This window comes from Scophthalmus maximus, chromosome 9, assembly GCF_022379125.1.
Source record: "Scophthalmus maximus strain ysfricsl-2021 chromosome 9, ASM2237912v1, whole genome shotgun sequence".
Lineage (NCBI taxonomy): Eukaryota > Metazoa > Chordata > Actinopteri > Pleuronectiformes > Scophthalmidae > Scophthalmus > Scophthalmus maximus.
Window position 1 is genome coordinate 13,955,991 of NC_061523.1, and position 26,510 is coordinate 13,982,500.

The 26,510-nt window shown below is 42.8% G+C and overlaps 4 protein-coding genes and 1 long non-coding RNA gene across 7 annotated transcripts in view; 3 read left to right on the forward strand and 2 right to left on the reverse strand.

Moving 5' to 3' along the window:
* Positions 1-140: 140 nt before the first annotated feature.
* On the reverse strand, positions 141-4,401 carry tmx2a (thioredoxin-related transmembrane protein 2a). Its single transcript, XM_035650121.2, has 8 exons — positions 4,145-4,401; positions 3,977-4,037; positions 2,771-2,884; positions 2,238-2,314; positions 1,630-1,736; positions 1,347-1,412; positions 1,116-1,245; positions 141-1,009 (listed from the first exon to the last, which is right to left on the reverse strand). Exons 1-8 carry the CDS (start codon positions 4,331-4,333, stop codon positions 836-838), a joined length of 918 nt encoding a protein of 305 aa, XP_035506014.1. The 5' UTR covers positions 4,334-4,401; the 3' UTR covers positions 141-835.
* On the forward strand, positions 4,287-7,897 carry si:dkey-6i22.5 (polyamine-modulated factor 1). 2 transcript variants are annotated; one of them, XM_035650123.2, is made up of 5 exons: positions 4,287-5,321; positions 5,966-6,071; positions 6,220-6,320; positions 6,885-7,080; positions 7,735-7,897. In XM_035650123.2, exons 1-5 carry the CDS (start codon positions 5,086-5,088, stop codon positions 7,798-7,800), a joined length of 705 nt encoding a protein of 234 aa, XP_035506016.1. In that variant the 5' UTR covers positions 4,287-5,085; the 3' UTR covers positions 7,801-7,897. The 2 variants fall into 2 exon arrangements, with proteins under 2 accessions (XP_035506016.1, XP_035506017.1); XM_035650124.2 differs by having other exon boundaries at positions 4,287-5,294.
* An 86-nt stretch (positions 7,898-7,983) lies between these two features.
* med19a (mediator complex subunit 19a) lies at positions 7,984-10,790 on the forward strand. Its single transcript, XM_035650122.2, has 6 exons — positions 7,984-8,337; positions 8,817-8,939; positions 9,498-9,631; positions 9,738-9,834; positions 9,936-10,030; positions 10,190-10,790. The coding sequence occupies exons 1-6, from the start codon at positions 8,118-8,120 to the stop codon at positions 10,253-10,255; spliced, it is 735 nt and encodes a 244-aa protein (XP_035506015.1). The 5' UTR covers positions 7,984-8,117; the 3' UTR covers positions 10,256-10,790.
* Positions 10,791-10,916: 126 nt separating this feature from the next.
* slc43a1a (solute carrier family 43 member 1a) overlaps positions 10,917-26,510 on the reverse strand; it is a 22,965-nt gene continuing 7,371 nt past the window's right edge. For both annotated transcript variants that reach the window (XM_035650118.2, XM_035650120.2), the window contains exons 2-15: positions 23,950-24,116; positions 23,501-23,693; positions 22,173-22,228; positions 21,774-21,850; positions 16,704-16,796; positions 16,099-16,232; positions 15,865-15,986; positions 15,539-15,685; positions 15,381-15,416; positions 15,143-15,278; positions 14,688-14,817; positions 14,453-14,526; positions 13,987-14,110; positions 10,917-13,398 (exon numbers count right to left, since the gene is read on the reverse strand). In XM_035650118.2, the coding sequence (XP_035506011.1) occupies positions 13,183-13,398; positions 13,987-14,110; positions 14,453-14,526; positions 14,688-14,817; positions 15,143-15,278; positions 15,381-15,416; positions 15,539-15,685; positions 15,865-15,986; positions 16,099-16,232; positions 16,704-16,796; positions 21,774-21,850; positions 22,173-22,228; positions 23,501-23,693; positions 23,950-24,116 (1,705 nt within the window). In that variant the 3' untranslated portion in view covers positions 10,917-13,182. The remainder of the gene's footprint in view (positions 13,399-13,986; positions 14,111-14,452; positions 14,527-14,687; positions 14,818-15,142; positions 15,279-15,380; positions 15,417-15,538; positions 15,686-15,864; positions 15,987-16,098; positions 16,233-16,703; positions 16,797-21,773; positions 21,851-22,172; positions 22,229-23,500; positions 23,694-23,949; positions 24,117-26,510) is intronic.
* Positions 15,580-16,812, forward strand: LOC118319610. The gene is made up of 3 exons (XR_004796058.2): positions 15,580-15,720; positions 15,874-15,974; positions 16,118-16,812. It is a non-coding gene; the product is annotated as an uncharacterized LOC118319610 (long non-coding RNA).

The following is a 26,510-nucleotide window of genomic DNA, read 5'->3' on the forward strand; positions in this document are numbered from 1 at the left end:
GTTTTGTCGTGCTGATGCTTCACTGGCGTGCATACTTGTAAGAATATTGTCGAATGCCTACCAGGTTCATGTGGGGGGGTAACGAGAAGAAGAAAAAAAAAAGAATCATTAATGGCATCAGCAGCCATCGTACGGAGATATAGAGAACCAGTGTTACTTTATTCCTTCTTGGCCAAGGATGGTGACCATTGAACACTTGTGAGAATAGTATACTTCTACGTGAGATAAAATATCGCCATTGTGGGCTGTGATGAATGCAACAAGTTTCACAAATATCTGTAACGAGTACATTAAAGACATTTCCAAAAAGGCCTTAATCAAGAATTTCTAAAAAAAAAAAAAAAAAACTTTTTTCAGAATAAAAAGGTCAATCTGATGAAAAACTGAATGCTCATGAATCTTAACTGTGCAGTCACTTATTTGTTTCACCTCGCAGTTTTCACTTTGGCTTCTGTTATATCGGTTAAACAAGTTCAGAAATACAGGCAGCGCAGGTTTACACGCAGAGGTAAGAAGTTGCTGACACTATCCAAAAAAACCAATCTTTACAAAAAAGGCATTCGTTGTCAAATAAATTTAAAAAACACCCTAAAATATTTGCTTGATCTTTTGCACGACTGCATTCAAACCACACTGCATCATATGCATCATACCCAGCATACCCAGCTTTTCATGGTGGTTATTTACCACAGTGATGACATCTAGATGTGGTTGAACCATTTCTTCATCTCTCCGTTTCATAATATTCTGGACTTGAGCAGCAATGCAAGGCATGGCAATGTTGGAAGAAGAGGAGGGACTTCCTGCAGCCCCTTTCTGATTCGTCCTCTTCACCTCACTGGTCTTTCTTGCTCTCTGTGGGCTGCTCTGGAGTGTTGTCGTCTTGGTGGAGCTCATTGCTGTCCTCCTCCAGCTGGGAGTTTTTCTGCTCCTCTCCCTTCGAGCCTTTGTTCAGCTTCTTGGATTTCTGGAAGAGCTCGTTGAGGTTAAACTCTCGGATGATGTTCTCCTAGGGACGAATACGTTTTGTTAGCTCGACTGTGGGCATGTGTAGGCAAGCAACACCTACGCAATCTGTTCTCCCATGTGTTTGTTGGCAAACAGAATAGACGCACCTCATTGAAGGTCCAAGATACAGCTCTCCCTTTGCTGTCCACCATTGGACGTCTCATTATTTCCCTCCCGCCTTGAAAAAGCAGCAGTGAGGGCAGCTGCTTGGCCAGAGGGGAAGTACTGACCCTGTACCTGTTCAGAAACGATTAATGCTGCAGTCAATACCTGTGCTCTGAGAATGTGTGGAAAACCTTAAAAAATAATCTTGTGGCATTGGAACTACTGCTCCTCACCTCTGTGAGACCTCTCCGTAACGTCCGATGTCCACCTTCCCAAACCTGATGCCAGCACAGTTGTACCTGCAGGTGTGAGGGAGAGATGCATGAGACATTTCAAAAATTGTTTGATCACAGCGCAACACCTGTGTTAATAACAATGACCGATAAACCCAAGTGACTGATGATGAGAAACATGGATATGGTAAAAAAAAAAGAAAGAATCGTAGTAGTTATTTACAGAGCAGAGTGGAAAATTTAGAATCTGCTAAATGAGAGTGAGAGTGAGGTGATTTCTCACTTGAGAGAAAGGTCAGCGAAGACGGGAGCGAAGGACTGGCAGTCGGAGGACCAGTTGGCATAGAATTCAACAATCCAGGTGACTCGACTGTCCCGCTGCAGCTCCTCCTGATGGCTCCATGACACAAAATTAAGATTAGAACAGAATGCACAGGTGTAGATGTAGTCTGTCATCCACACCTCATCACATCCAGCACTGGGGCATCATTGATAACGGGGGTCTACTATTTTAATATTGCAAATGTCTGTCATTCAGTTACAATACTGTAATATTAATACATTTACCCAAGTCCTTTTTTTAAGTTCCTATTTTTAAACCTTTCGTATGTTTCATTAAGCAAATTGAAAAACAGCTTTTTTTAAACATGACATAAAAAGTAACAAGTAACAAAAACCATCTCAAGGTAGTTTCACATCTACTCTCACGTGGAGCTCTAGCATGAACAGATCTTTAAGATTAACATTTGTTAATGATTAAATCAGTTGGGGCCCATTGTCACAGATGTCTGCGATTCTCAGATGTTTTCATTTAACTGCAACTTATCCAAATTTATATATACAAGCATTTAAACAACTGTATTTCTTCGGAGTCTGTAGGGTGACACTCACATCTATGGTCTTGTCACTGAAGTACTTGATGTACTCTGGGCCCATGTAGAGAGGTGGCTTACAGGTCATGACGAATGCTGGTGACAAGGCATAAAAGAACACAGTGATCTGAGGTTAAAAAGGTTTCCATGTCATTATGTTCATAAATATACTCGAAAACCCTAAAAGCATTGTTTATACTGTAATTAAAGTCACAAAAAACAGTGTTGGGGTCAAAACATTGGTAATAAAACAGCAGTAGCAGTTTACAGGTACCTTTCTATTGTATTCACCTTAATACATTTCCACAAATTTTTAGTTTTATTGTGAAACCGGGCCACCTCATCTAAAATGATCATACTTTTAAGAATGTTGACATTCGTCCTTTTCTTGTCCTGAGGAATACCCTGCGTCTGCAGTGGAGTCACTTCAGAGCAACAAGATTAAAATCTTAATTGCACCATGTTGATGTCCATACATATTCCCCCTGCCCGTAACTCTGGGTCAGTCACAAGTGGGGCAGTATTTGTAACAAAGGTCTTAAGGCCACTGACCGACGCACAGAGCGAGGTAGAGGATGCCGAGCCGGACGTCCAGCCTAAAGAAGAGGATGACGTTGGCTACTTTGCTGAACAGGAACAAGTTGCCCACGTGCTGCTCCAGTGTGACTAAGAAATGGAGAGGAGAACATGAAGAAGAAAGGAGGAACAATGGATGAAGCAGGTGAATAACCTTCAGCCGGTAATACAAGGTCAGAGGGGGGCTGGGTTACACTGCAGCTGTAATGTTTACACAACAACACAGAGATGTGTTCCTGACTTCTCCGGGATTTGAAACAGTTACACATTAGGCCACAAACACCACAATTTGGCTAAAGTTTAACAACTAAACATTGTTGGATACAAATACCCAGTGTCCTTGGTGTTGGATATGATGTCGAGCACTGTGTAGGGGGGAATTTACTCCCTTTGGAATAAAGATCTTGGGGAAACCCATTTCTTGTACGACTCCTGGTGGTCGCTCGCTCCTAAACTGACCATCACCGGCCTGATACATACATATGTGCATGGGTAGGCTCACTTTTAATTATGAGACTGTTTACAGTGTAAACAAACACTCATGTCACGACATCAGCTGGTTTACACATAAACAAGTGGCAGTTATTTTTGTTTCTCTTAGCAACCAGAGCAGTTAGTACTCTAGAGCTTTAATGACTGGTTTATAAATCCGGTTGGCTGATTGTCGGAAAATAATTAGGAACAAATGTGAGAATTGTCAGGTGTTAAGTTATTTTATTTAATCAAAAATTACAAATAATTTACACTAGCTTTTCATATGTAATATTTGTTTGTTTCTCCTTTTTTTCCATAATCATAAACTCTAAAGAAAAAGATACTTGAATATGTTAACTATAGCATTTCCGACATATTAACGATGAAAATAATTGTTGTTTGTCACCTTGCATTTCTCTAGTATTGTCATATTTGAGGTTTTGCTACGTTTCAGTTACTGGACAAAACAGAGAAAAAATCTAAGCAGCTTGATGAAACACAACTTCGCCACAATGAGCACAATATAAATAATAATTTTACAAAAAGAGACCTTAAGCCCAAACTTTGGCCCTAACCCTTAAAGATCAGGAGATTTCACAAATTTCTCACAAATTAACAATAACAAAATGATCATATCATTCGGGATGAATCTGGGCAGTGTGTGGCCCCTGGGGGTCTGGGGAGTGGGGAAGTGTGGGGTTCACTTACTGGCTCTCCTGTTCTTCATCATCACTATCGCACTGAGAAACATCAGAATCTCCAGCTCTCTCTGCAAAGCGAAAGAACAATTCATGAACTGTGGTGAAGTGAGTGAATCACCTCACCGCGGCCGAACCGACGACCACCATATTGAGCGACGGGCACCAGCGCGCTCACCCAGTCGAAGTCGCAGGAGTTGCCGTCCTCCCGCTGGGTCGCCAGGTGCTCGCACACACCGGGCGCCTTTCGGAGCAGCGGGAAGGCGACGGTCATGAAGATCGACGTGATGTAGTAGGGCTTCAGCAGCCATTTGTAGATCTGAGGTAAGTGGAACAAGAAGGCACAGACGCCTGTGATCAGACCCATGTCGGCGGCAGAGACCGACGGACGAGCACCGCAGGGTCAGAGGAGAAGTGACAGCTGGGGGACTCAACGTGCCCACTGGACTCAACTGCGCCTGCGTGAAATAAGACGCTTTCGTCCTTTCATGAACACGGCGCTTGGACGTTGTTTCAGCTGTAGATAAGTGTTTTGGTTTTTAAAAACTGGGTAGCCGATATTGCTCCTTGAAATGTATTTCTGCTGCATTGTGATGTGTGTTATAAAAAGGCCATGATGGGAGAAATTAAAAAGACAGGATAGAAAAATAGGAACATGATCATAGTGTACTGGGCGATGTAGGAGTTAATTAACACCAGCAGGTGGCAGCAAAACCGAAAAAAATACACCTGGTCCGGACAGTTACGTCACTGCGGAAGTGCCTGAAACCTGTATTTTCACCAGCAGAGGGCGACTCCCCTGGCTGTAAAAAAATAAGTTTCTATAGAAGTCTATGATAAAATGATTCTCACTTGATTTAAAATTTGTAAACATTTCCCCGAGAAGTTTAAGGCTATTTAACACAAGCAGGGTTAGGAAATGGGGTTTTATTTTTATTTTTTAAAATTCCATTTCAACAATCAGAATTTAGACGATACAGTTGCAGGACTCTTTACACTTCCGACACGGTAGGTGGCGGTATACACTCCGCCCGCAAGAAGCGGCAGAAAGAAGCGGAAGAAGAAGAAGAAGACGATTTGGCGGGTACTGTAAAAACGTAAACAGAGGAAGCTAGAAACATGGAGGAGGGCAAAGGAGTAACAGACAAACAGACGGTACACGACACATGTGCGTCTGAAAACCGGACGAGTGAAGCCGCAGGATCGGTATCGTCCTCGCAGGTGTCTAACCCCGGACCGTCCGAGGAGTCAGCAGCTCGGTTCAACAGGCTGAAGCTGTTCGACAAGGTGATGCAGAAGAGTCTGGACAAGTTCATCGACCATGCCAGGTACCGCGAGTCCCTCCAGCATCTCATGTGGGTCAGCACTGGACATTTCACTCCGGTTCTAAACGCATTAGATTTACTCTTTTGGCAGCGGTGGTGAACAAAACGTCTTGAAATGAAAATAGCTTGCAACAACAAATGCAAAGCACATTTAGAATCGTAGGAGCTGAGCACAAAGTGCGTTACAATCCCAGCAAAGGCCAAGACACTTTTGGCTAAAGGAAATGCGAAGTGTGATGATAGAATAAAAAAAACTATTACTCATGTATTATTGTGTAAGCAGCATTTTACTGCTGTAGTTGGTTGAGATGGAGTTCAATTGTAAACTGTGGTACAAGACTGCAACAGATTATTATTGAGAATATTATTACTTTCTCGATCGATTGTTTGGTTTGTAAAAAAATTAAGAAAACAGTGGAAAATGAACCAACGTGACACCTTCATAGTGCTATTTTTGTCCAACAACAGAACAGATCAAAATAATTAAAATTTCTGAATTTTCATTTCAGTTTGACAGTTTTGTACGAAAAAATACTTTTGATTATTAATAAAGTAGTTGCCAATCAATTTGCTGTTATCAACTAATCACTTTGCTACTAGATTGAGTCCTTGAGGCTTTTTTTTTTTTAGGAAAAGTGACACATTGCTGCACTTAACACTTATTTCACTGACAGTTTCAACAGATTCTCCAGCGTGTTCCGTCCGCTGTACAAGAAGAACCCTCAGAGGATGGAGAACATTCACAAGCAGTTCATAGAGGAGTTGCAGAGGGCTATACAGGTGTGCATCACAAAAAATTAACACCATGTGTGTAAATGATACATGGAAGGTTCGCTGTCTTGTTGTTTATATTATACATGTGTATACAGTGTGTGCACTGGCCACTTGTTTACACACATTCCTGCTGTGTTCCTGTTTGTGTCCGCAGGACGACATCAGCAGATTGATTGAAGAAGGGCGGTTAGAAGTCAAACTGAATGAGCTAGACAAACTGGAGCGTGCTGCGAAGAACAATCCAGAGCCTGCATGGTTAGTTAACAGCATCTTCACCTCATATGAAATGATCAATTTCCCCCGTGAAACACTTTTTCATCTTTGACATCTGAATTCTGACATCCATCCACTCCGTTAACACCGCTCATTCTAATACATTCTAACAATAAGCAACAGGTAGGTGGTAAGTTATTTTTCTGTCCACCAATTTGGCAAATCTAGCATTTGGATAAGATTTGTCTTGCTGCCAAGATTCTCTCCATCTGTCTCATTCATTTTACTGAATAATTGTGTTGTGATTTGGAAACCATTGTTGGTCAAATATGTATTAGTATTTGAAGATTTAAAACCTCTCTCATCTTGGAAATGTCCACTGTACTTCAAAGCAGATACTAGCAAAGCAGCTGTTAAGTAAAAGTACAGACAATTCGCTAATCACTAACAGATATCTTGTCATCTATGCACTGTATTTTACATTCTTGTGTCTATAGGTGCATTGCTCTTCTTCATTCATTGCATCACCACTGCAATATTTCCATTTAGCCATATGATAAAAATATGAACCATTGTAATCCTTTACAATCTTTCTTGTCTGGTCAGGCGGCCCAGTGGGGTTCCTGAGCAGGACTTTTGCAGTTTCTTGATGCCCTACTATATAAAGCAGGAGGCTTACATGCGACTGGAGCTGAAGAAGATCCAAGTAGAGAATGCTGCACTTGCACAAAAGGTCCAGGCAGGGAGAGAGAGCATTGCTCAGGCCGAAAACCGTATTTCAGCAGCAGTTGATGAGTGGAAGGTAAGAGGGGAAAGATCAACGACCAGAAAAGCATCAAATGGAGATAGGGAGCATTCACAAAGCAAGTGTAAAAGTGTCTTTGTAAGTGTGACATTAGATGTAACAAATAGAAAGGACCACAACAAAGCTCTTTTACATGATACAAGGAAAATGCATCGCTAAAATCATATTCTTCTGTATTATGTACCAGTTGTTTATATAACATTATTGTCCCTTAGTCTGCATTTTACTACTTGGTTAAAATAATTCCACCTGAGATTGGTGACTGAAAATCATCCAATCCAGGGTGAGGAGAGCATCTAAAAAAAGTTGTGTTTTTAGTGGCTAGAGAATTAGAAGTCAAAACACAAAATGTTAATTGAATACCTCAATACACATTTCAGGCAACAGTATTAGGGTTTTCAGAAATTGTAAGAAATCATCGGAGGTTTTCCCCAGATTATTAAAATATTTTAATCAGCTGTGATTCTTGTTTATATAAAGGAAGTTAATGTATTTATTATGAATGCAGGTTTATTGGTTCTAGACCACAATTGGTAGAAGGGGAGGAACAGGGCTGAAAATATATCTGAGCATTATAACATAATCAGAAATGTAAAACAGAAATTTGCTTTGAGTGTTTATATTAATTTCTGCTTCCCCCCTCACTTTCAGGCATCAGTCACAGAATTTGACAGGCTGGCGTCTTGTCTCTGTCCTGCCGATGTCTTTGACGTGTGACCTTCAGATCATTTGACCAATCAACTAACTTAACTGTACTTATTGATTTTGTTCACTTTGCCTGTTCTGTCTTAAAATAAACGTGAAATCTTGGGAATGAAGTTTGTTTTGTTTTGGTGGCCATGATCATTTCCCCACCGTAGCCCGGTCGTCGTGGTGGCCTGCGTGTTTCCGTGTGTATTACGGTACATGGAGATAATCCACAAAGACGAGGCGGAGCGTCGTGCTCGTCAGTCGGACGGATTCACGGCGGACCGTGAACCCGAAGAGACCGGCTCTTCTCCCTCTTCCGTGTGAATGTGTCCTTCGTGGTCGATATGACGGAGATGTTTTCAACCCTGTACGGGCAGAACGAAGCCCAGGCACCGCCCGGCGCGTCGTCCCTGGGGTTCGGACCGGGGAAGCCTCCGCCGCCTCTGCAGCAAAACCAAGCCTCCATGCCGGGGCAGATGCCACCGCAGCTCGGGGATGAGGGGCCTGCCCTGCGGAAGCCCGGAGCCATGAATGAACCCTTCTACCTGCTGCGGGAACTACCAGGTATCGCGGGGGCCGTTGTAGCCGCCGTGCGCTTTGTGTGTTATTTGTTCCTATTCAATTTAAAAAGCATTAATGCGAGTTTCTGCTGAAGGTTGCTAGGCAGCTGGTAAACAGCGCTAGCCAACTACACGAGTGTTCGCGGAGTGTAGCGAAGCTAACCGCGGCTCGGCTCAGCTGCTTGTCACAGGCGGGTCGCTATTTATTGTTTTGTGACATTAATATTTCCCAGAGGAGTTTGCCTTGTTTGAAACGCTAGTTTACACATGTTAAAGTTCGACGCCATGTCAGTGCTGCAATCACAATGTGAGCGAGCGTCGCTCGTTCAGCGGCGGCTCCAGTTAGCGGTGAATTTTCCCCTGGCGACACTTTCGCCACATAATTTAAAAAACAACAACAACAACAACCCGTGTCCGTCCGGAGCGTGTGGCAGTGAGCGTTGTTGCACAGGCCTTGTACTGACACGCACCTTCTGCGTTTAGTGGGGAACGAGTTGACGGGCAACACCAACCTCATCACGCACTACAACCTGGAGCACGCCTACAACAAGTTCTGCGGCAAGAAGGTGAAGGAGAAGCTCAGCAACTTCCTGCCGGAGCTACCAGGTGAGTCCGCGGAGGAGCTGCGCACTCGACGACCGGCGGGATGAGCCGGGTCGAGATGGCGACGTCACCTTTGTGGGAGCCTCCGTCCGGACGCGGAGCGCCTCGTTGAAAGGGTCAAAACTTGCAGTGTTAAGTAAAATATAACTTTTGGCAATGTCAAAAGCACTTTGCCCTCTTTTAACCTGCCAAGCAAACGACGAGCCAGGTGAAGGCCACTAACTGAAATGTATTCGTGTCAGTGTGGTGTGTTAACTGCCGGGCTTGGAGCTTTTGTCCTACCAGATGTAACAAACTGGTCTGTGAGTTCATCGTTGTGCTGCAGGTCTGATCTGTAAACTCGCCACAGAAGACAATAGTCTACGTGACATTCAATCAGTAGCACCCCTGACATGCCGCTGCTCTTAATTTTGCCAACTTAAGGCCTCCAGACTGTTTGTTTTAATTGTGAACGCAGCTTGACGTTTATTCATAGCTCTTTTAATTTTCTTTCATAATGCATTTTCATCTCTGTCGCTTTCCCTCCTCATTCCAACTTGCCTGTTCTGCTGTGTGCTGCAGGTATGATTGACTGTCCGGGGACTCAGGATGGCAGCTCACTGCGCTCTCTGATTGATAAGCCTCCAGTGTGTGGGAACTCTTTCAGCCCATTGACTGGCGCTCTACTCACAGGCTTCAGACTACATACAGGACCGGTACTAACTGAATACAATACACACTAATATTTGTCACCCCAAACAAAGTATTTTATTTCTCTATTCCATTTTACATGCCTGCCTGTTTTTCTTTTCTTTTTTTAAGCTCCCAGAACAGTACAGACTGATGCACATACAGCCTCCAAAGAAGAAGAGCAAACACAAGCACAAGCATCATAGACCACAGGACCCACTACCACAAGGTATGACACACAAACTGCCCAGTCACACACTATACCTGAACACAAACAGAGAGGGATGTAATCCTTTCAGGCCACTCACCTGCTTATTTTTGATGTCACAGAAACTCCATCGGACTCTGATCCCAAGAAGAAGAAGAAAAAGAGGGACGATGATCCCGATCGCAAGAAAAAGAAGAAAGACAAGAAGAAGAAGAAGGTTAGAAAATAAAAATTAATCAAAGCTACAAGCGTTTCAAAAAGATGCCAGTTAGGTGTTACTATGGATCCCAGTGCAGTCCATCCAAGACCATCAACCTGACTATCCCATCAGGAATGAACATTTTTAACTGTGTGTTGTGCTGATGTCTCCCTTCAGAACCGCCACAGTCCTGACCACCCCGGCCTCGCTGGATCACAACCCAACAGCAACAGCCTCAGATAGATGGCAGCCCACTGTGTGCATGCCTGTTTTGAATGTGTGTGACTGTTTATTTTGTAAGCGTGTGTGTGTGTGTGTGTGTGTGTGTGTGTGTGTGTGTGTGTGTGTGTGTGTGTGTGTGTGTGTGTGTGTGTGTGTGTGTGTGTGTGTGTGTGTGTGTGTGTGTGTGTGTGTGTGTGTGTGTGTGTGTGTGTGTGTGTGTGTGTGTGTGTGTGTGTGTGTGTGTGTGTGTGTGTGTGTGTTACAGATAAATTGTGTTATTGAAAGCATGTTTGAGATGAGCGAGGGGATGAATCTAATGATGCAAGCGGTTGTATGATGCAAGTGAGAGTGAAAGGAGCTGCGACGAAGTGGGAGATGGGAGGAAGACATGTTACAGAACAGTGTAAAAGGCAGAAAGCTATGAGCCATGTGCCATTAAGAAAGACTGAGCAGGCGCAGTATGTATGTCGCTCTTTGATTTTGTTGTGATATCTTTTGACCGTAATGCCAATATCAAATAAACATTGGTGTCTCCTTTTAAGACATCTTTTTTGGATTTTGGATTTGGAGTTCTTGGGTTGTATTGGATAGTATGATCTACTATTGCGGCAACAAAGACACACAAACGGATGCTGGCGCACCATGTTGCTGTGAAGCATGCAAAAAAAATGCCACTCAAGACTATTTTACATTCATACATTTATTTTTCAAATGCACAAGCTGGATATATTGATTAAAGGCAGAAAAGAAAGGTGTATATTTAGCAAAACATGCCAGTACATCAACGCTTAGGGTAAGGACAAGAATAGACAGGCCAGTGTAGATGTTACAGTAATAAAACAGCTACAGCGAATGATGTTTATTATTTATGAGGAGACTGAGTTGTTGATTCAGATAGGAACTACTTTTAAATCCCAATTACAAAGGCATACGTTCAATAGTGTAACATTAACTTGGATTCCATCTCTCCAAATCAACAGGTATGTCAACTACTGTTTTTCGAAAAAGGACTTAAAAGGCAACTAATGCAGGTAGAAAGAGGTCACATAGTTGTTTCTGAAGTTGCGAAACAATGGTTTCAACATTAAATACTGTAATGCAGAAAGAGGAAAGTAAGGACATATGCCAAACTGGAAAACCTTTCCAACATTGGTTGAAATGTACTCTGCGTTTTTTATCCCAAAGAACACAATCTATGCTTCAAAAATGACCAACCTGAATATACACCTGCGACAAACAAAAACACACCTTATGACCGAACTGGAGTTTACTACAGGACTGATGCATTGTGTTGTAAGGCATCTGGGTTTTTTTGCCTCTGTACGTTCTTCTGAGGAAAAGGCACTGTGTCATTGTCTCGCTCTACAGTCTGTCATCATGGCTTTGGTTTACATTTGGCAATTATCTCACACTCACTTCTATTTTGCAATGAAGGCAAGGAAAAGCCACAGAGATGATTCTCATCCATCCTCAGTGTGAGCAATGAACACGCTCTATAGAGCTAGAAAGCAGAAAAAATGCACCAAACAAGAAAGGAGGAAAAACATCTTTTAAAGCTATCTTCACTTAAATGGGAATCCCAAAAAAAAGAAATTAAACATTACAATTGATTTCATAAATCTACATGACACTGAACAGAACAACCATGTACAGAGAAAAGACAGTACATTTTGTGATCACTTGGGAAGAAATGAACACTTCTGTTTTGATGTGCAGGTGGCTGAAACAACGGAATCAATCAAACAGCTTTGAGCATCAAAGGAAAAGCACAGTTAACAGCAAGTGTAACTACAGCTGAGAGAATGTGTCAAAGAATAAAAGACACGCCTTAGGTCTATTTACAAAATCACATTTTTGCTGGAGGTATGTTTGCTCCAAAATGACAAAATGAATGACAAAAAAAAGGCAAAACATCAAAAGCAGAATACAAAATTAATGGTATAATTAGCACACTACAAATTAACATTTGCTGATACAGAAACGCTTCCCTTCTTAATGCTACTGCAGCTAAGGGTATAAAAAGACACTTAAATACATATTTTATACACACACTAGTTAATTTCTGTGCATAAAGCAGTACAAGTGTTGAACAACACTGACACGTGTCAGTTTAAAAAACAGTTCATATTTTTCCTTTGAGAAATTGACGTATAAAAATTCCAGAAATGCAAGGGCTGAATCAGCATAACATGAGTACACAAGGATATAATTGTGCACTGATTGAATTGAACGATTGATATTTGATGAAAAAAAAGATGGACAGACAAAGGAGTCAGTTGCAGAGAGACAGTACAAAAAAAGGAAACAGTGGAGGTAGATAAGTGTCTCTACAACCAGCCTATTTGTGCGTGTACAGTACGTGTGTGTGTCTGTGTGACTAACTAGGCTCTGAAAATACTCCTTCAAACGTACCAAAGGTTGAGTATTCTGATACTCCTATGCGTTAAATTTTCTTTACTGATACATATTTAAAGCTTTTGCTGTGGGGGCAACAGTAGAAACGGCACAGGATACTAAATGTTTGCTCCATGAGCACACTTCTGAAACCATACTGAACTAGAAAGTGTAACCTTCATAATGCCTTTAAGCTGTTCTTTGGTGTCAGCAAGGATCGTGATGATTATCTTAGACGTCAGGGAGAGAGCCACTGAACAGTATCAAGTACTGCGTTGTCTGTGGTCTGATACACAGTGGACACATCAGGATGTGTGCATATGTGTCTGTGCGTGTTCATGTGAGTGATACCTATGGCTTTAAATCACACTAATTTGGCTCCTTGACCTTCACTAAAATAAAGAAACAGCAAAAAAACAAAAAACTAATTTAAATGTCTAACTGTGAGTTAGTGGGTGGGCTGTTTGATCTGTGATATATATATACATATCTGTGTATATATTGGTGAATATATTTGATGGATCTTTTTTTGAAGGCACATACAAAAATAAATCCTACATTTTTCTGTTGTCCACAGCGTCCACAGCGGCGAGGCCATTGCTGTGGGGCTTGAAGCCGTTGGCCTCATTGTGGTTGAGCGCCTGCATCTCCTGACCACCGGCTGCCTTGTCTCCGGCCTCCCTCTCCCTCACCAGGTGTCTGCCGTGGTAGAACAGGTAACCAGGCAACAGGAAGCCGGCCAGCGAAACGATCAGCAGGCTGAGGTTGATCTGACGGTCGGGTGACAAGAGTTGGAGAGTTATGCTCAAACAGTTCCTGCTTATGTCAATGAAAAATTATGACAAAATTTACCGTCGCAGATCTTAGATAATGTTACAGTGGGTGGATTTGTTTGATGCTAACATTTACTAATTGGCAATAAACATAAAGTGAGGGTGATGAGTCACAAGTTTTGATGGTATTATTAAGCAACTGAAATGTTCCTAATTGATCTTTGAGCATTACATTTTTCAAACAGCACTATCACTCAACACGACAGTGTCACAGAGCAGCCAACCAGAGAGCACGAGTGGAAAACCTAAAAATGGCGGTTTAGCCCTCGGTTACATCACTCGTAGGATTATCAGTCACTGGGGAAATTAGAAATGAGTAAATGAGTCAGAGATTATTGTTGTGGGTTTTACTCTCAAAATAAATTTAGATTCATTGCATGAGAGTAGAATAACTACACACTATAAATTATGTTCTTGCAAACAATCAAAATGTTCCAGTGAGATGCAATGAATAGTGCAGAGAGTATATACCGTATAGACCGTACGTGTGTCTCGGGCATGTGGAAAATAAGAGTCTGTTCTCACCCAGTAGGGGTCTCCGCTCATTGGTCCCACCATGGCGATGAAGAGCGGCTGCTGCAGCAGAGCGACCACAGCGCTGATCATGGATTGGAGGCCTGTCAGGGTGCCAAAGTGGTTGGACGGGTAACTGTGGGAGAGATACTGGGCGGTTACCAAGAGTTTGAAAGACAGAAATGACATTACAGATAATCTTATGCTCTTTTGTTGTAGACATAGAATATATAATGGCAAACGCTGATTGTTGCCACATTCTAAGCGCACAGAGGAAGAAATCTACGTGCGCTTTTGGTTTTACATATTTCTACTTTGTTAAAAACAACATATTTTCTCCTCACACCGCTTAAACGATTGCTTTGTGATTTAGATTGTGTGAAACTTTAACCCCCTGAGCTAACTTATCCAGTTTTCTCTTGGGTGTGATGGTGTTGTTCAGAGATTCAGTCTAATGACGCAGCAGCGCGGCACTCACACAGCAGCGTAAAGGCCTCCACAGCAGGAGTGGATGAAGCCTCGGACCATGGTGTGGAGGATGAAAGTCAGAATCTGAAGAAGAAAAGAAGCAAAACAATCAGTGAGTGTTGGGAGTATTAACTCTTTACACGTTCCCTTGCTGCTACAATGTGTGTGTGTGTGTGTGTGTGTGTGTGTGTGTGTGTGTGTGTGTGTGTGTGTGTGTGTGTGTGTTGTTTGCGTGTGTGTGTTACCTGAAGAGGAAGGTTGTCTATGAGGCAGCAGCATCCAAAAGCGATCAGCAGCAGGTTAGTGAGGATGAAGGCTCTCATGGCGTTGGTCACTTTCTGGATCTTACGGTCTCTCTTGGGCCCACTGGTCAGGCTGATTGGGCAAAGGCTTATCAGATATATCATCACATCATCCCGCAGTTACATTTGCGTTCACAGTATTTCATCAAAAGGTCACGACCATGGAACAAAAACTAATATAGAGGTTTTTAACAATTTGCCTGTGGTTAGCTACACATAACCAAATAACAGCAAAGTCCTGGGTTTGAGCTTTGTTTTATGTCTCTCTCCTTCTCTCACTATCCCTGTGTTTCCTATCTATATCTTTACTGTATAGTCAAATATAAAAAAAAAATCCTAAAAATAAACAACTTTATTTCATGCTACCAGTCAGTCAGGTCACACTGCATGTACTGTACCTGAGCTCTGTGCTTGAGGGAGCAACCCCCTCGTCTTCACACTCCTTCATCTTCCAGTCCATGATGTATCCGATCAGAGGACAGGTGACCAGACACAGCAGCTGCAGCGTGCCGAAGATGGAGGAGTAGAAACTCACTGAGGGGGAACATATTAAATCAAAGAGAGAAGAAAGTTAAAGGATTAGCCAGACAAGATATTCAAAGTATAGACATTTAAAGCCATATTATTACACCTCACCTTGTTTTTCTGCCTCAATCAACAGCTCCTCAGATGCTGAAATATAAAGAAAGAAAAACCATTGTGTCAGTTTCCCCAAAGGTTTTTTATTAAGTCACAATAAATCTAAAACCCCAGTTACTGTTTGCCGGGACTGTGGTTGAGGGTTGGACACTCACGATGCGGGTCACCACGCGTGACCATGAACTCCAGCATCTTGTTCATCGCCCCCATGAAGAAGATGATCCTTAACTGGGACACTCCCATCGTGACCAAACTCCAAAGGAAGATGGGAGAGAACACAGAGCGGCGGAAGGGAACGGCATCTAATGACAGAAGGAGATTTCCATTTTTACTTAAGGTAAAAATTTACACATACACAAGATAATTTGATTGTTTTTATATACATATATGGAAGAATCAAGAATTATGATTTATGTCTAATCGCAGATTAACTGTATGTGTGTGTGTGTGTGTGTGTGTGTTTGTGTGCGTGTTGACTTACTGGATGCAGCATCAGGACCATTGGGAAGCTTCTCTGTGGAGTGTCGCACGTCTCCATTTTTCAGTCCCTCTGCTCCAATCTTCTGGTTCGATGAAGGCAGCACTTTTGGGGTGAGGATCTTACTGTTGTGCACACACACACAGACAGACATTAAGGTTTGAGGGTTGGAGAGAAGGTTTTGATAAATATTTTTGATGAGATGAGGTGAGGGAACAGACTGGCCGCCCCACTGACCTGTAGTCCACCTCTTCAGGTGTCGGGAAGCCTTCTGCAGGCCAGTTCAAGAAACAGTTGAAAAAGACAATCCCAGCCAGAACGGCCCACATCCACATGATCACCTGGAAGGAGACGCCTGCGTCGTAGATCAGCTGGGAAGAAATAGGAGGGAGACAAGTTAATTGAATTTGCTTCTGAAGCGGAATTAACTGATATTATCACCATGTTATTGTCAGAGTACAATGTTCTGTGAAACTGAAAATCAATCAGTTTGGAGATGGTTCTCTGTGGATGTGTCACTAAGGAAAACCTCTTTCACATTATATTAGTAAGACCGATTGTTACAATTAATTAGAACAGATTTAATACAGATTTAATACAGAGTGACTTGAACCAGTGTTTTGTACCATCTGCGTTTTCTCTGAAAACCAATCACCTTTTAGCTCCAATTTCTCAGAATGCATGGGATGTTGACAAAAGACCACATAAGATTCGTAATGTCTAATTGAATAAAATAATATATTTCAAATATCAAATCTTCAAAGGCACTGTCACATTGTAATACTGTTGCATATTTACATGGTTTTTTTGAGAGAAGCACATAGAGTGTGTCGATAAGTTACCTTGACCCCGGGGAAGGTGACGGCAGACGAGGCGTAGGAGCCGATCATCAGAGACATGACGGTGGAGCTCAGGGCGCCAAACATGTTGGGGAGCTGCGAGAACAAAGGAATGGAGACATGAGAAAAAAATATTAAACTAATTAACACTAATTAAAGAAGTTCACTTTTTCTTCAACAGTGTGGAAAACATTCCGCCTGTGTGCTGTCACATTATCCACTGTCAGATATCTGGTTGAGTGGAGATGCAGTGTGTGAATTTGACCAGCAGAGGGCAGACAGATGCTCGGTGTGAGCAGGATGAACCAGACTGGGAGAGTTGGTCTTAACAAAGGACTGACACCCGTCCTGCCCACAGAGTTTGCACTCGGTAACACCTCTCTCTCCCCGCAGAGCGCACTCATTAAAAAATACTTTTTTGGGGGGTTTCCACATGATGGGGAAACAAGAAACAAAGTCATGGCCCAGTCTGGGTCTTGACCCCATAGTTCAAACACAGACTAAGCTATCCTTACGCCCACATTCATGGTCATTTTTTTCTTTCCCTCACAATTTCAACTAATTCTTTGAGTTAGGATTAAAAATGTACAAACCAACCTATAGCCAGCTCTTGACGAAAAATCCACTGGCCTCTTCGGACCCAGCGCGGGGGCATGCATGACCCACGGCGAAGGGGACAAGGTGGCGGGCACCAGGCACTAACACATCATATATTAGATCGACCTATTTACAGTAGTAAGTAGCTTAGTGAACATAACAATGACCTATTGTGCTGACAAGCACACTCAGCGTCCTTTGATCCGAGTTTTAAATGGGTCAGTCACGATTAAAAAATCACATGTGTGGGATTTTAAGTGTGCTGCATGACAAGCTCACAACTTCCCCTCAACACTGACCACATTTCCCCAAACTTCTGCAGGTGTCACCTAAGCTTGTGTGCACATTTACTATGAATAAGACAATATAATACTAATATATATATTGACTCTTCTCTTACTCCAATAGGAGACTAAGGTCCCCGTGAATAGCAGAGGAGATCATGAGGTCAATTCGAGAGCTGACACAACAATGTGGTTGGCAGGTAAATAAGGAAAAAAAAGCTTTCCTGAGGATGTTTGAGCGAGAGCCTGACTGTCTGAGTGAGATGAGGGCAAAGAAAACATCCAAGAGAACACCCATCCTCATTCAGTGCTTCTGAGAATCGAAAAACTTCACGGCCCGTCTGTGGCCATGAGATGTGCGGCTGCTGGACTCTCAGGCTGCAGCGCTTTGTGGAATGGGGGCGAGGGGCCCTCTGAGCACACAGCCGAGTTTGCATCTCTTACCAATGTTAAAGCAAAGATATTCCAGCCATGTGGGATGTCAACTAACTGATGTTTTCTTTCAGAAGAGCAGGAGTGTGTCTGAGAGATTTGTGTGTGTGTGTGTGTGAGGTAGAAAGCGAGTAAAAGTGGGAAATATGAAAACAAATATGAAAATGTGTGTGTGTGTGTGTGTGTGTGTGTGTGTGTGTGTGTGTGTGTGTGTGTGTGCATGTGTCGGTACATGTGCCAGCGGCGAGCGAGATTCCCTCCACTGTGTTCTGGCACTTCTCATAAAATGTGTTTCACACAGGACCTTGCAGCACATGTCGTGCATGCTAGTGTTGAAGGGGGACGTGGACGGAAATACATGACCACGTGGAGGCACACGGGGGTCAACCGGTGTCAGAGAGTCACACACAGACGGAGCTTGGGCCGTTCGCTTGTCACGACTAATCCGTTCAGGCTCTGCTCGTGCTGTGCTCACTCACTCGAGTGCTGTAAGACTTTGGCACCGAGATTAATTAAGACTTAATGAGCACTGAGTTTTTCAACGCAGCTCTGGACATGTGGTTGTGAGAGGTAGGTGAGGGGAGATTAGGTGGAATGAAGGGGGAGAGGAGAGAAAGAATAAGGAGAGAGGTTTATAAAAAAGGATCTTGATGATGAACAAGAGGGGTAGTGGGAGTAACTTTTTTTTCGTTTGACTGATCTCCCCAAGCCACAGCTGCAGCTCCTCTCTCTGTGGAGCTCCCAGCAGGAAACACTAAACCACAGCTGATTAGAGCCGGCTTCTTCTCTGCACCTCAACTCTCCGCCTCCCTTGTCTCAGCGAACATGGACGGGTCAAGCCGTTGTTCCTCACAGCGTTGGCACAGTGCGCTTTGTCCAGCTGCAGTGAACTTACATAAGTGGTCAGATGTAAAGATGTTGGTTCAGCCTGCCCTGTGTGGAAGCTTCAACTTTGATGTGTGACTCTTGCTTTTGAGACTTCTTTTTTTTTGTATTCGACCCCTAAGCTTCCCCAGTTCCCTGTGGTGGCTTTTATTTGTTGAGCAAATTTTGAAGTAGCTGAGCATCTCTCTGCTATAGCTGACACCGAAGTCAGCACACGGAAGTCTGATAGCTCTCGAAACTGGAGCGCGGGCCAACGAGAGGCAGGTCCCGGCATGCAGCCAGTGCCATTGAAGGGCAATCCCATATCTGTTACAGTAAAGCAAAGGAAGGCATCCTCATTCCCTCCTCCACGTGTCACACTTGTATGAATTTCAAAAGCAAAAGGGTGTGTTCACATTGGTTAATGATGCATGAGATCAGTTTGAACTAATTCAAAAAAAGAGAGGGAAGAAGATGCAGGCACGATGAGCTGCAGGGCAAACCTCAAAGATTCATTAAATTAAGTAATATTTGTTAGTGCCATGATATCTTTTCCGCGACCCTTAAATGGATAAAGCGGTAGACGATGAATGAATGAATGAATGAATGATATCTTTTGAAAACTGTAAATTGTAAATGTGGACACCTTTTTTTTTTAAAACATTTTTTACTTTTACTCATACAGATACCATCAGTATACATCCACAGACTACAGCGACAGTATCTTCCCTGACGAAGATCGAGGTCATCTATAGTTATTCTTTAAGTTGTTTTGTTTTTTATACTTAAATAACTACTCCAACATACTAAATGATGTTGGCATGTATTTTCTTATTATATATTATGAATTGGCATATGCAACTGAATCAAATCATTTGACAGACCTCAATGTCAGGGGTTATGTCCTTCATTTTGGATAGAGTAATAGACTGTAACTGTTACTCAAAAGAACATATTTTTCTTGTTTTATAATTCAATATGAGTTATTTCGCCAAAGCACATAGTTTGAATAATGATGGCGTGCGTGTGTGTGTGTGTGTGTTGGCTCACATGAAACAAAGGCTCCTTGCATGTGCAAATATCTCTCAGGTAATTCAAATCAGACAAATCTAATTATGCTTTGCAAAAAAACTCTTTCACCTTTTTAAACTTTTGCTTAAGAAAAGTACAGCTTACGACCAACGGACCAAAGATCCTCAATTTACTTTAATGACGAAGAAAATCAGCAACTTCTCAATCAAATTTGAGGACCTTCAATCCATGAAATATTTGGGACTGTTTGCATTAGTTAACTATCAAAATAGTTGCCGATTAACTTTCTCAGACATTCCCTAGAGTTTGCCGTCTCACATGTGACGAATGCAGCAGGAGATTGTCCGAATCAGACGCGTTCACAACAGCAGGAACAGTTCTGTGACATTCAGGTGAGGGGAGTGCGCGGTTAGAGCGCCCACTTGCTTGCCGTGAGATTTTCCTGCTGTATTCTCACATGGGCTCACTCACTCTGACATTTTACGAACATTTGACTAGGGGGCTGGCAGGGCACTGCGTAGTTACGTTTCCAGAGAGGTGCATGTCAGGCTCTACATTCATAACTACAACGCTGATTCTACACCTAAGTATAAACTGGCCTTTAGTCCACAGAGGGACACAAGCAGAGACAGGTGTCTAAGTTTGTCTTCGCTTCAGGAGAGGAGAGGGGCATATGTCTCAGCATGAGGCAGATGCCCCTCTGCTTGGACCTTCGCTATCTGCACATCTGTTTCATGTTCGTCCCCCAGAGTGTACATAAGCATGCACACACATTGGTACGTTCACGTGTGTGCACAGTCATGCAGAGTTGAAAAGATTCTGTACTGGTTCTGTGTTGACTGCGGGGCAGAACAGAGCAACAGGAGAGAGCGGGAAAAGACAGGAGAGAAGGAAGGAAGTGAGAGGGAAATGAAGAGACCAGAGAGAGTGTGGCTTTGATTGTTTTGTGTAGAGGTGAGTGGGCTGAGCTCTGGGGAGGGTGTGTCGTCAACCGCAGGCCGTCATTGGTGGAAACTAAAATTGGGAGACTTTCCATCCGGGAGAAGTCATGTGCAGCTTGCACAGAACACGGATCACACACCATACCGACACAAAGCACAACCTAAATACTTTGCAGGACACAGGCGGCAGCGGCAACAATAAACCACACTTCATATGTCGGTACCAGCTGACGCTTCACACGCAAATACCCATGCCTGAAGAGATGGTAAACAAACACAGCTCCCTGTCACAACACACACTGTTGCCTCAGCCGGGACAAACAGAGGACCCGGCCACACGGAGAATCTCAGCTACCAAAACTGCTCTTTTGTTCCAGGAAAACAAACACACATTAATGCTTTCTTAGAATATCAGTTATGGAAACAGAGGCTTATTTTTGTTGTTTCAGTGCTTTTACAATTGGCCCTGTTCATGTTTAAGGTTACATTTTGTCCCGGTTGTCCTGGTCAGATTTGGGCAGCTTTAAATACACTATCAATATAAGACATGTTGACAATCATCTTTGGAAGTGGTCAGGGACAAACACTCACATATTGTGAATGTGGAGGCAGTCGCTGAGGAATTCAATGACCACCTACTCCAATGTGTGGTTTGCATTTAGCATGACCGTGATCCCACAAGATTATCATTTTCTTTTTCTCTTTCATTCTTCTTTCATTTTTAGGTTAGGTTTTATATGCAGAAGACGAGATCGAAGATGATGGATCTATTAGAAGCACGAACCAACTACTGAAATAAATAAAAACGAACAAGAGGATACATTTGTCCATACTTGTCTAAAAGTTAACTCTATACAAGGTAAAACTGCAATAAATCGATAATGTATCAATGATGTGCAGTGTCTGCTGGTTTTGTGTCTCACCGTGACGGAGGTGAAGGTCAGGCAGATGCCTCCAAAGCCGTTCATGGACAGCGCCAAGAAAATGAGCGCTGATAGCACTGTGGATCAAAAAACACACACAGAAGAGGAGATGAAGTGAAGTTCACTCTCTCTTGAGGACAATATGTCCACAGTGTCCACTAAACCACAATGGTGTGACCACACTTGAAGATGAGACGAGGAGTTGGCTGTGAAAGACACGTGAAAACTTTTGTCTCCACTAATTTTTTCTTAACTTTTCCAGGTGAGCTGTATGTGAGAATCCAAATGTAATGCACTTTACAGATACATTACAGATATCTTATGACACCGTTTGCAGTTGATTCATTGATAAGCAGCATGTGCGTGTTGGTGTGTGTGTGTGTGTGTGTTTTTATTCACATTGAGGGTTGTAGGCAGATACGGCCATCATTAAACAGGAAAGACCAAAACAGGAACTGTAACAGAACAAGAAAATGTTAAAATGTATCAAACAATTATACCAAGCTGAAAGTCACAAAATTTAGAGTGAGTACAAGAACAGTTCAAACACTGAGTGTGTGTGTGTGCGTGCGTACGTGCGTGCGTGCTTGCGTGTGTGATAACAGATAACAAGCATGGTTCACTAAACTGTTGTAGAGTGGTTGTTGAAACTGTCATATGCAACAACATATGCAGCTCCAGATAAACTGCTCATCCTCCCATTTTTTCCCATTTATTATCGGCTTTCATCTTCTTATCAAAGCGCTCGGCATGGCTGTTTTCAGAGATGTTCAAACTGTGAGTCAGACGGAGAGAAAGTGTGTGTGTGTGTGTGTGTGTGTGTATGTGTGAGTGTGTGTGTGTCTGGCAGCCTATCTCTGGGTACTGTGTCCTAGATTTACGAGAAAGTACAATTGTCTTGGAATTCCACTACGTACTATACACAGAGTGAGTAGACACACCCTCTCTGGTGCCCCGCCCATTCATTGATTCACCCACAAAAGGAACAATCTTCCTCCTCCCACTCTTGGAATGTGATCCGTCAGCTATTTTTGGGGCTGGACCGAAACAGTGAGGTTACACCATATGGTCGGATGGTTGGTGTTGGAGTTTCCCCTTCAAAAGAACATTTTCTTTCTTTCTTTGTTGCTAAATTTACAGACTTTCCAGATCCCCTTCGCGACTTAATTCAAAAATACACCTAGCAACAAATCTAGCAACTTTACCATAGCTACGTTCTGTGGAAGAGAGTCACCAGTATTTGCCACCAAGTGCAAATATGGGCTGTCTCTACAGACATACCTCTCTATTGCCCTGTTCCTACCAGGCATTAATATGCCTTGTAGGTGATCCGATCACATCTCGGACTGCACTCAGTACAGGTGCGAAAACACCCACGATGCTTGGACGAAGTATTGAGATCCGATCACTCCAGACCATGCTCGGAGGCGGTCTGGGCCAAATATGACCACATTCTTTTAACCGTGTACTCATCCCTACATTGTTTTTCAAAGCAGTAAGCTGGCTTCGTCCATGATTTCTGCACATTTTTTAGAAACCTATAGACATATATATATATTATTTGTGTGTCAAACGTCTTGGGTGCTTTGGTTTTCCCGGAACATGCCAAGGAACATTGTTTTGATTTCTTCTAGGTACAGGAAGTGCATGGCTGCTTCCTGCCACTTCACAATAAATACGCATTTGGTCTTTGCAAACATTACATGATAAATGTCTTTATGCTTTACCTGCCCACCAGGCGAATCGGGCGTGGGCCATACTTGTCCATGAGGATACCGAGTGGCAGGGTGGTGGCACTGAGCAAGAAGGAGCCAATGGTGAAGCCGAGATTCAGCATCTCTTCCTGGTCCACGCAGCTGAGCCACTCCTCCACCTCGCTGCCGGAGGAGTTCCCCAAAGATACGACCACTGATTCATTCACTGCAGAAACCAGTGTGGAAGGTTGATGAGAGACACGAGGGGTAAGAATGTGCAGAGACAAGTGGGTTAGTGCTTCCTCACTCAGGCGTTCCAACAGTAGTTTGGAAGCCACTGAGGGGCTCAGCATATTTCTGCTGCACTAAATGTTTCTTTCACAGACTTTCCTGAATTTTATTTTTTAAAGAAAATTAAAGGAAAGTCTAAAGTCTTCGGAGCGTCATGAACGAAGATTAAGTTCAGTGATGTTGATTTTTACCTGAGCACAGGTAGGAGTAGAAGCCCTCCCTTTTCAGCATGATGAGCAGGGAGCCCCAGCCCAGCAGCACCGCAGAGCACAGCAGGTTTTCAATCACTGCCGTCACTGCCATCCACCAGCGCCTCCTGTAGGCCTGGAGGAGAGAGGGCTTCATCATCGCTGCGGCTCTGTGGAGGAGGAGAGAGGAGGAAGGACGAGGAAGATGTGAAAGAGAAGAAACAAACATCTTAAGGTGAGAATTAAGTAAAGAAATTGGATCTATCCTCTCAAACTTAAGGGCTTTGCTCTGTTCCGCATCACTGAAAACAGGAGATGTTTGGGCAGTGGGAAACATTGCGTCTCTTGGGGAGCAGTGACGGCATTTCCCCCTATTTTTTTGAAAGTCTATAGATTAAGCGATTAATCAAAAAGATACGTGCTTTATTAATCAGAAATGGAGGTCAGCTTTAGTTGACCGATCCGTTTCCCGAATTCATTATGTTGCTTAACATTGACCACGAATCAAATCATGTACAAAAGCCTAAACTTCATTTCAATGTCTCCTGTGTATTCATTGAAAATTGAAAAATTTATAAGGTGATTTTTGCAGGTCTAACACAATTAAAATAATACACCATCAAATGCATACAAACCAAAAACAGGATAATGAAGATAAAACAGAACTGAGAGGGACCAGATCAATCTTGACCTCAACTAAAAGCTGTTCACAACTTGTTGGGTATGAAATAATCCCCTCGCATGAGCCACTTAGTGGTAATGAGTTAAAAATATTGATGCCCAAACTGAGGAGGGCTTGAGAAAGGTCACCTTCTTTCATGCGATTGACTTCGTCTAAATAAAAACTGATATGTCATTATGTTTGCTTCACCGAGGAGACCCGATGGAGTCACTCAAGTCTTGAGTCTCCATTTGCCTAATGACGGCCCATGTGACCAGTCACTGTTGTGTAAATCCCAGTTGTCTACCTGACACCTTGCTCCTCATTGTCCTCTGCAGGTCACCCGCTGTGCGGTCAACAGGGCAGCTATTTCACCCTTGATTTTGAGCAGAGGAAACAATGCTGAGCACTCTGTCGGCTCTTGTCCTGGAAATAGGGATCGCATTTTAAAAGAGTGACATTCCATGAAAGCCACACAGGGTTGGCTTTATCTCTCAGGGTCAAAAGTAAGAGATGATTCAGCTTTTATGTAAACAAATTACGAAATAAAAATATAAAGTCAAAAGTACACACACACAAACACAGTATACATACACACAGGACACGTCAGGTCATTTTGACCTGTGACATGAGCGACCAGGACACAGAATCCTGTCATGAACATCCCGACGGGAACACACTCACACACACACATACACACACATCTGGAAAACATCTAAACATGAACCAAGGATCCAAATATAACCAGCTATTCCATTTGGCGGCAAACCAGAGAAGAAGTGGAAAGGAACGTAGGGCGGAAAAATCTCAACCCCTTGCAAACGCTTGTAGTAATTCCTAATGAGGGTATCTGTGTGTGTGTGTGTGTGTGTGTGTGTGTGTGTTATACTGGAGAAGGAAGGAAGATCTAATGGGACAGATTTGTCTCTGCGTGTGCCCATGAGTCTGCGTATGTGCTCATGGGGGGTGAGCGTAAATGCGATTAGCCACAGCCCAGTGAACTGGCTTTGTGCTGAGATGAGAGTTTGAAAGGGGGATTTCTTGGGTAACTGACACCCCACAATGAAAAGCCACTCAGCACATGCAACACACTCACACGACTCCCCAAAACTCAACAATGAGGTAACACAGCGAGAGGACACTCATTCACTCTGCTCAGTAAATGTATAACACCCCATTTAGCCTGTTGCACACAGTTAAGAGCCTGTTTGACTATGGGAGTCTCTGATCAGGGAGGACATTAATAACTGGAATATGACTGCCCTAAAGTAGGGCTGCAACGAAATCAGCCATGCTGTGACCCCATCATTACCCTGAGCCACATCTGACAACGGTTGTGCCATTACTTAATCTACGGGTTATCCGGCTCCTTCTCCTATCTGTAATCCCAAATGTAAATGTGATTTTTCTTATGGAATTTCATGGAAGATCCATTTGTTAATGTAAATTACATTTATCCTTGTGGAGAATATATGATGAGATATGATGTGAGAAGGGCTGATGAGTGAGTGAATATCTTTCAAGCATTTCAAGGACAGTTGTTTTTTTTTTTATCCTGAAAAAACATGAAAATGAAAGATTCCAACTTCCTTTATCTGGGTGACTGGGTTCCTATTTTAGCAAGGATTTATGTGTTTGTAATCCTGATACACTGTATATATTCTGCTTACGTTGAATGAATTATTTAAAACATTTTTTCCATTTCCTTGTGTTTACATTAAGTTTACTTATTCATTACATTTTTCCTGATGTGGCTTATATTTTTAATATGTCCTTACAATATGGAAAAATGTCCCCATTGTGTGACTAATAAGATTCACGATTATTTTATCTCATCTCAAAAACTCCACAGTCCTTTCTCCTTGTAAAAATATGTTATTAGGTTTAGCCAGAGCTAGCGTGA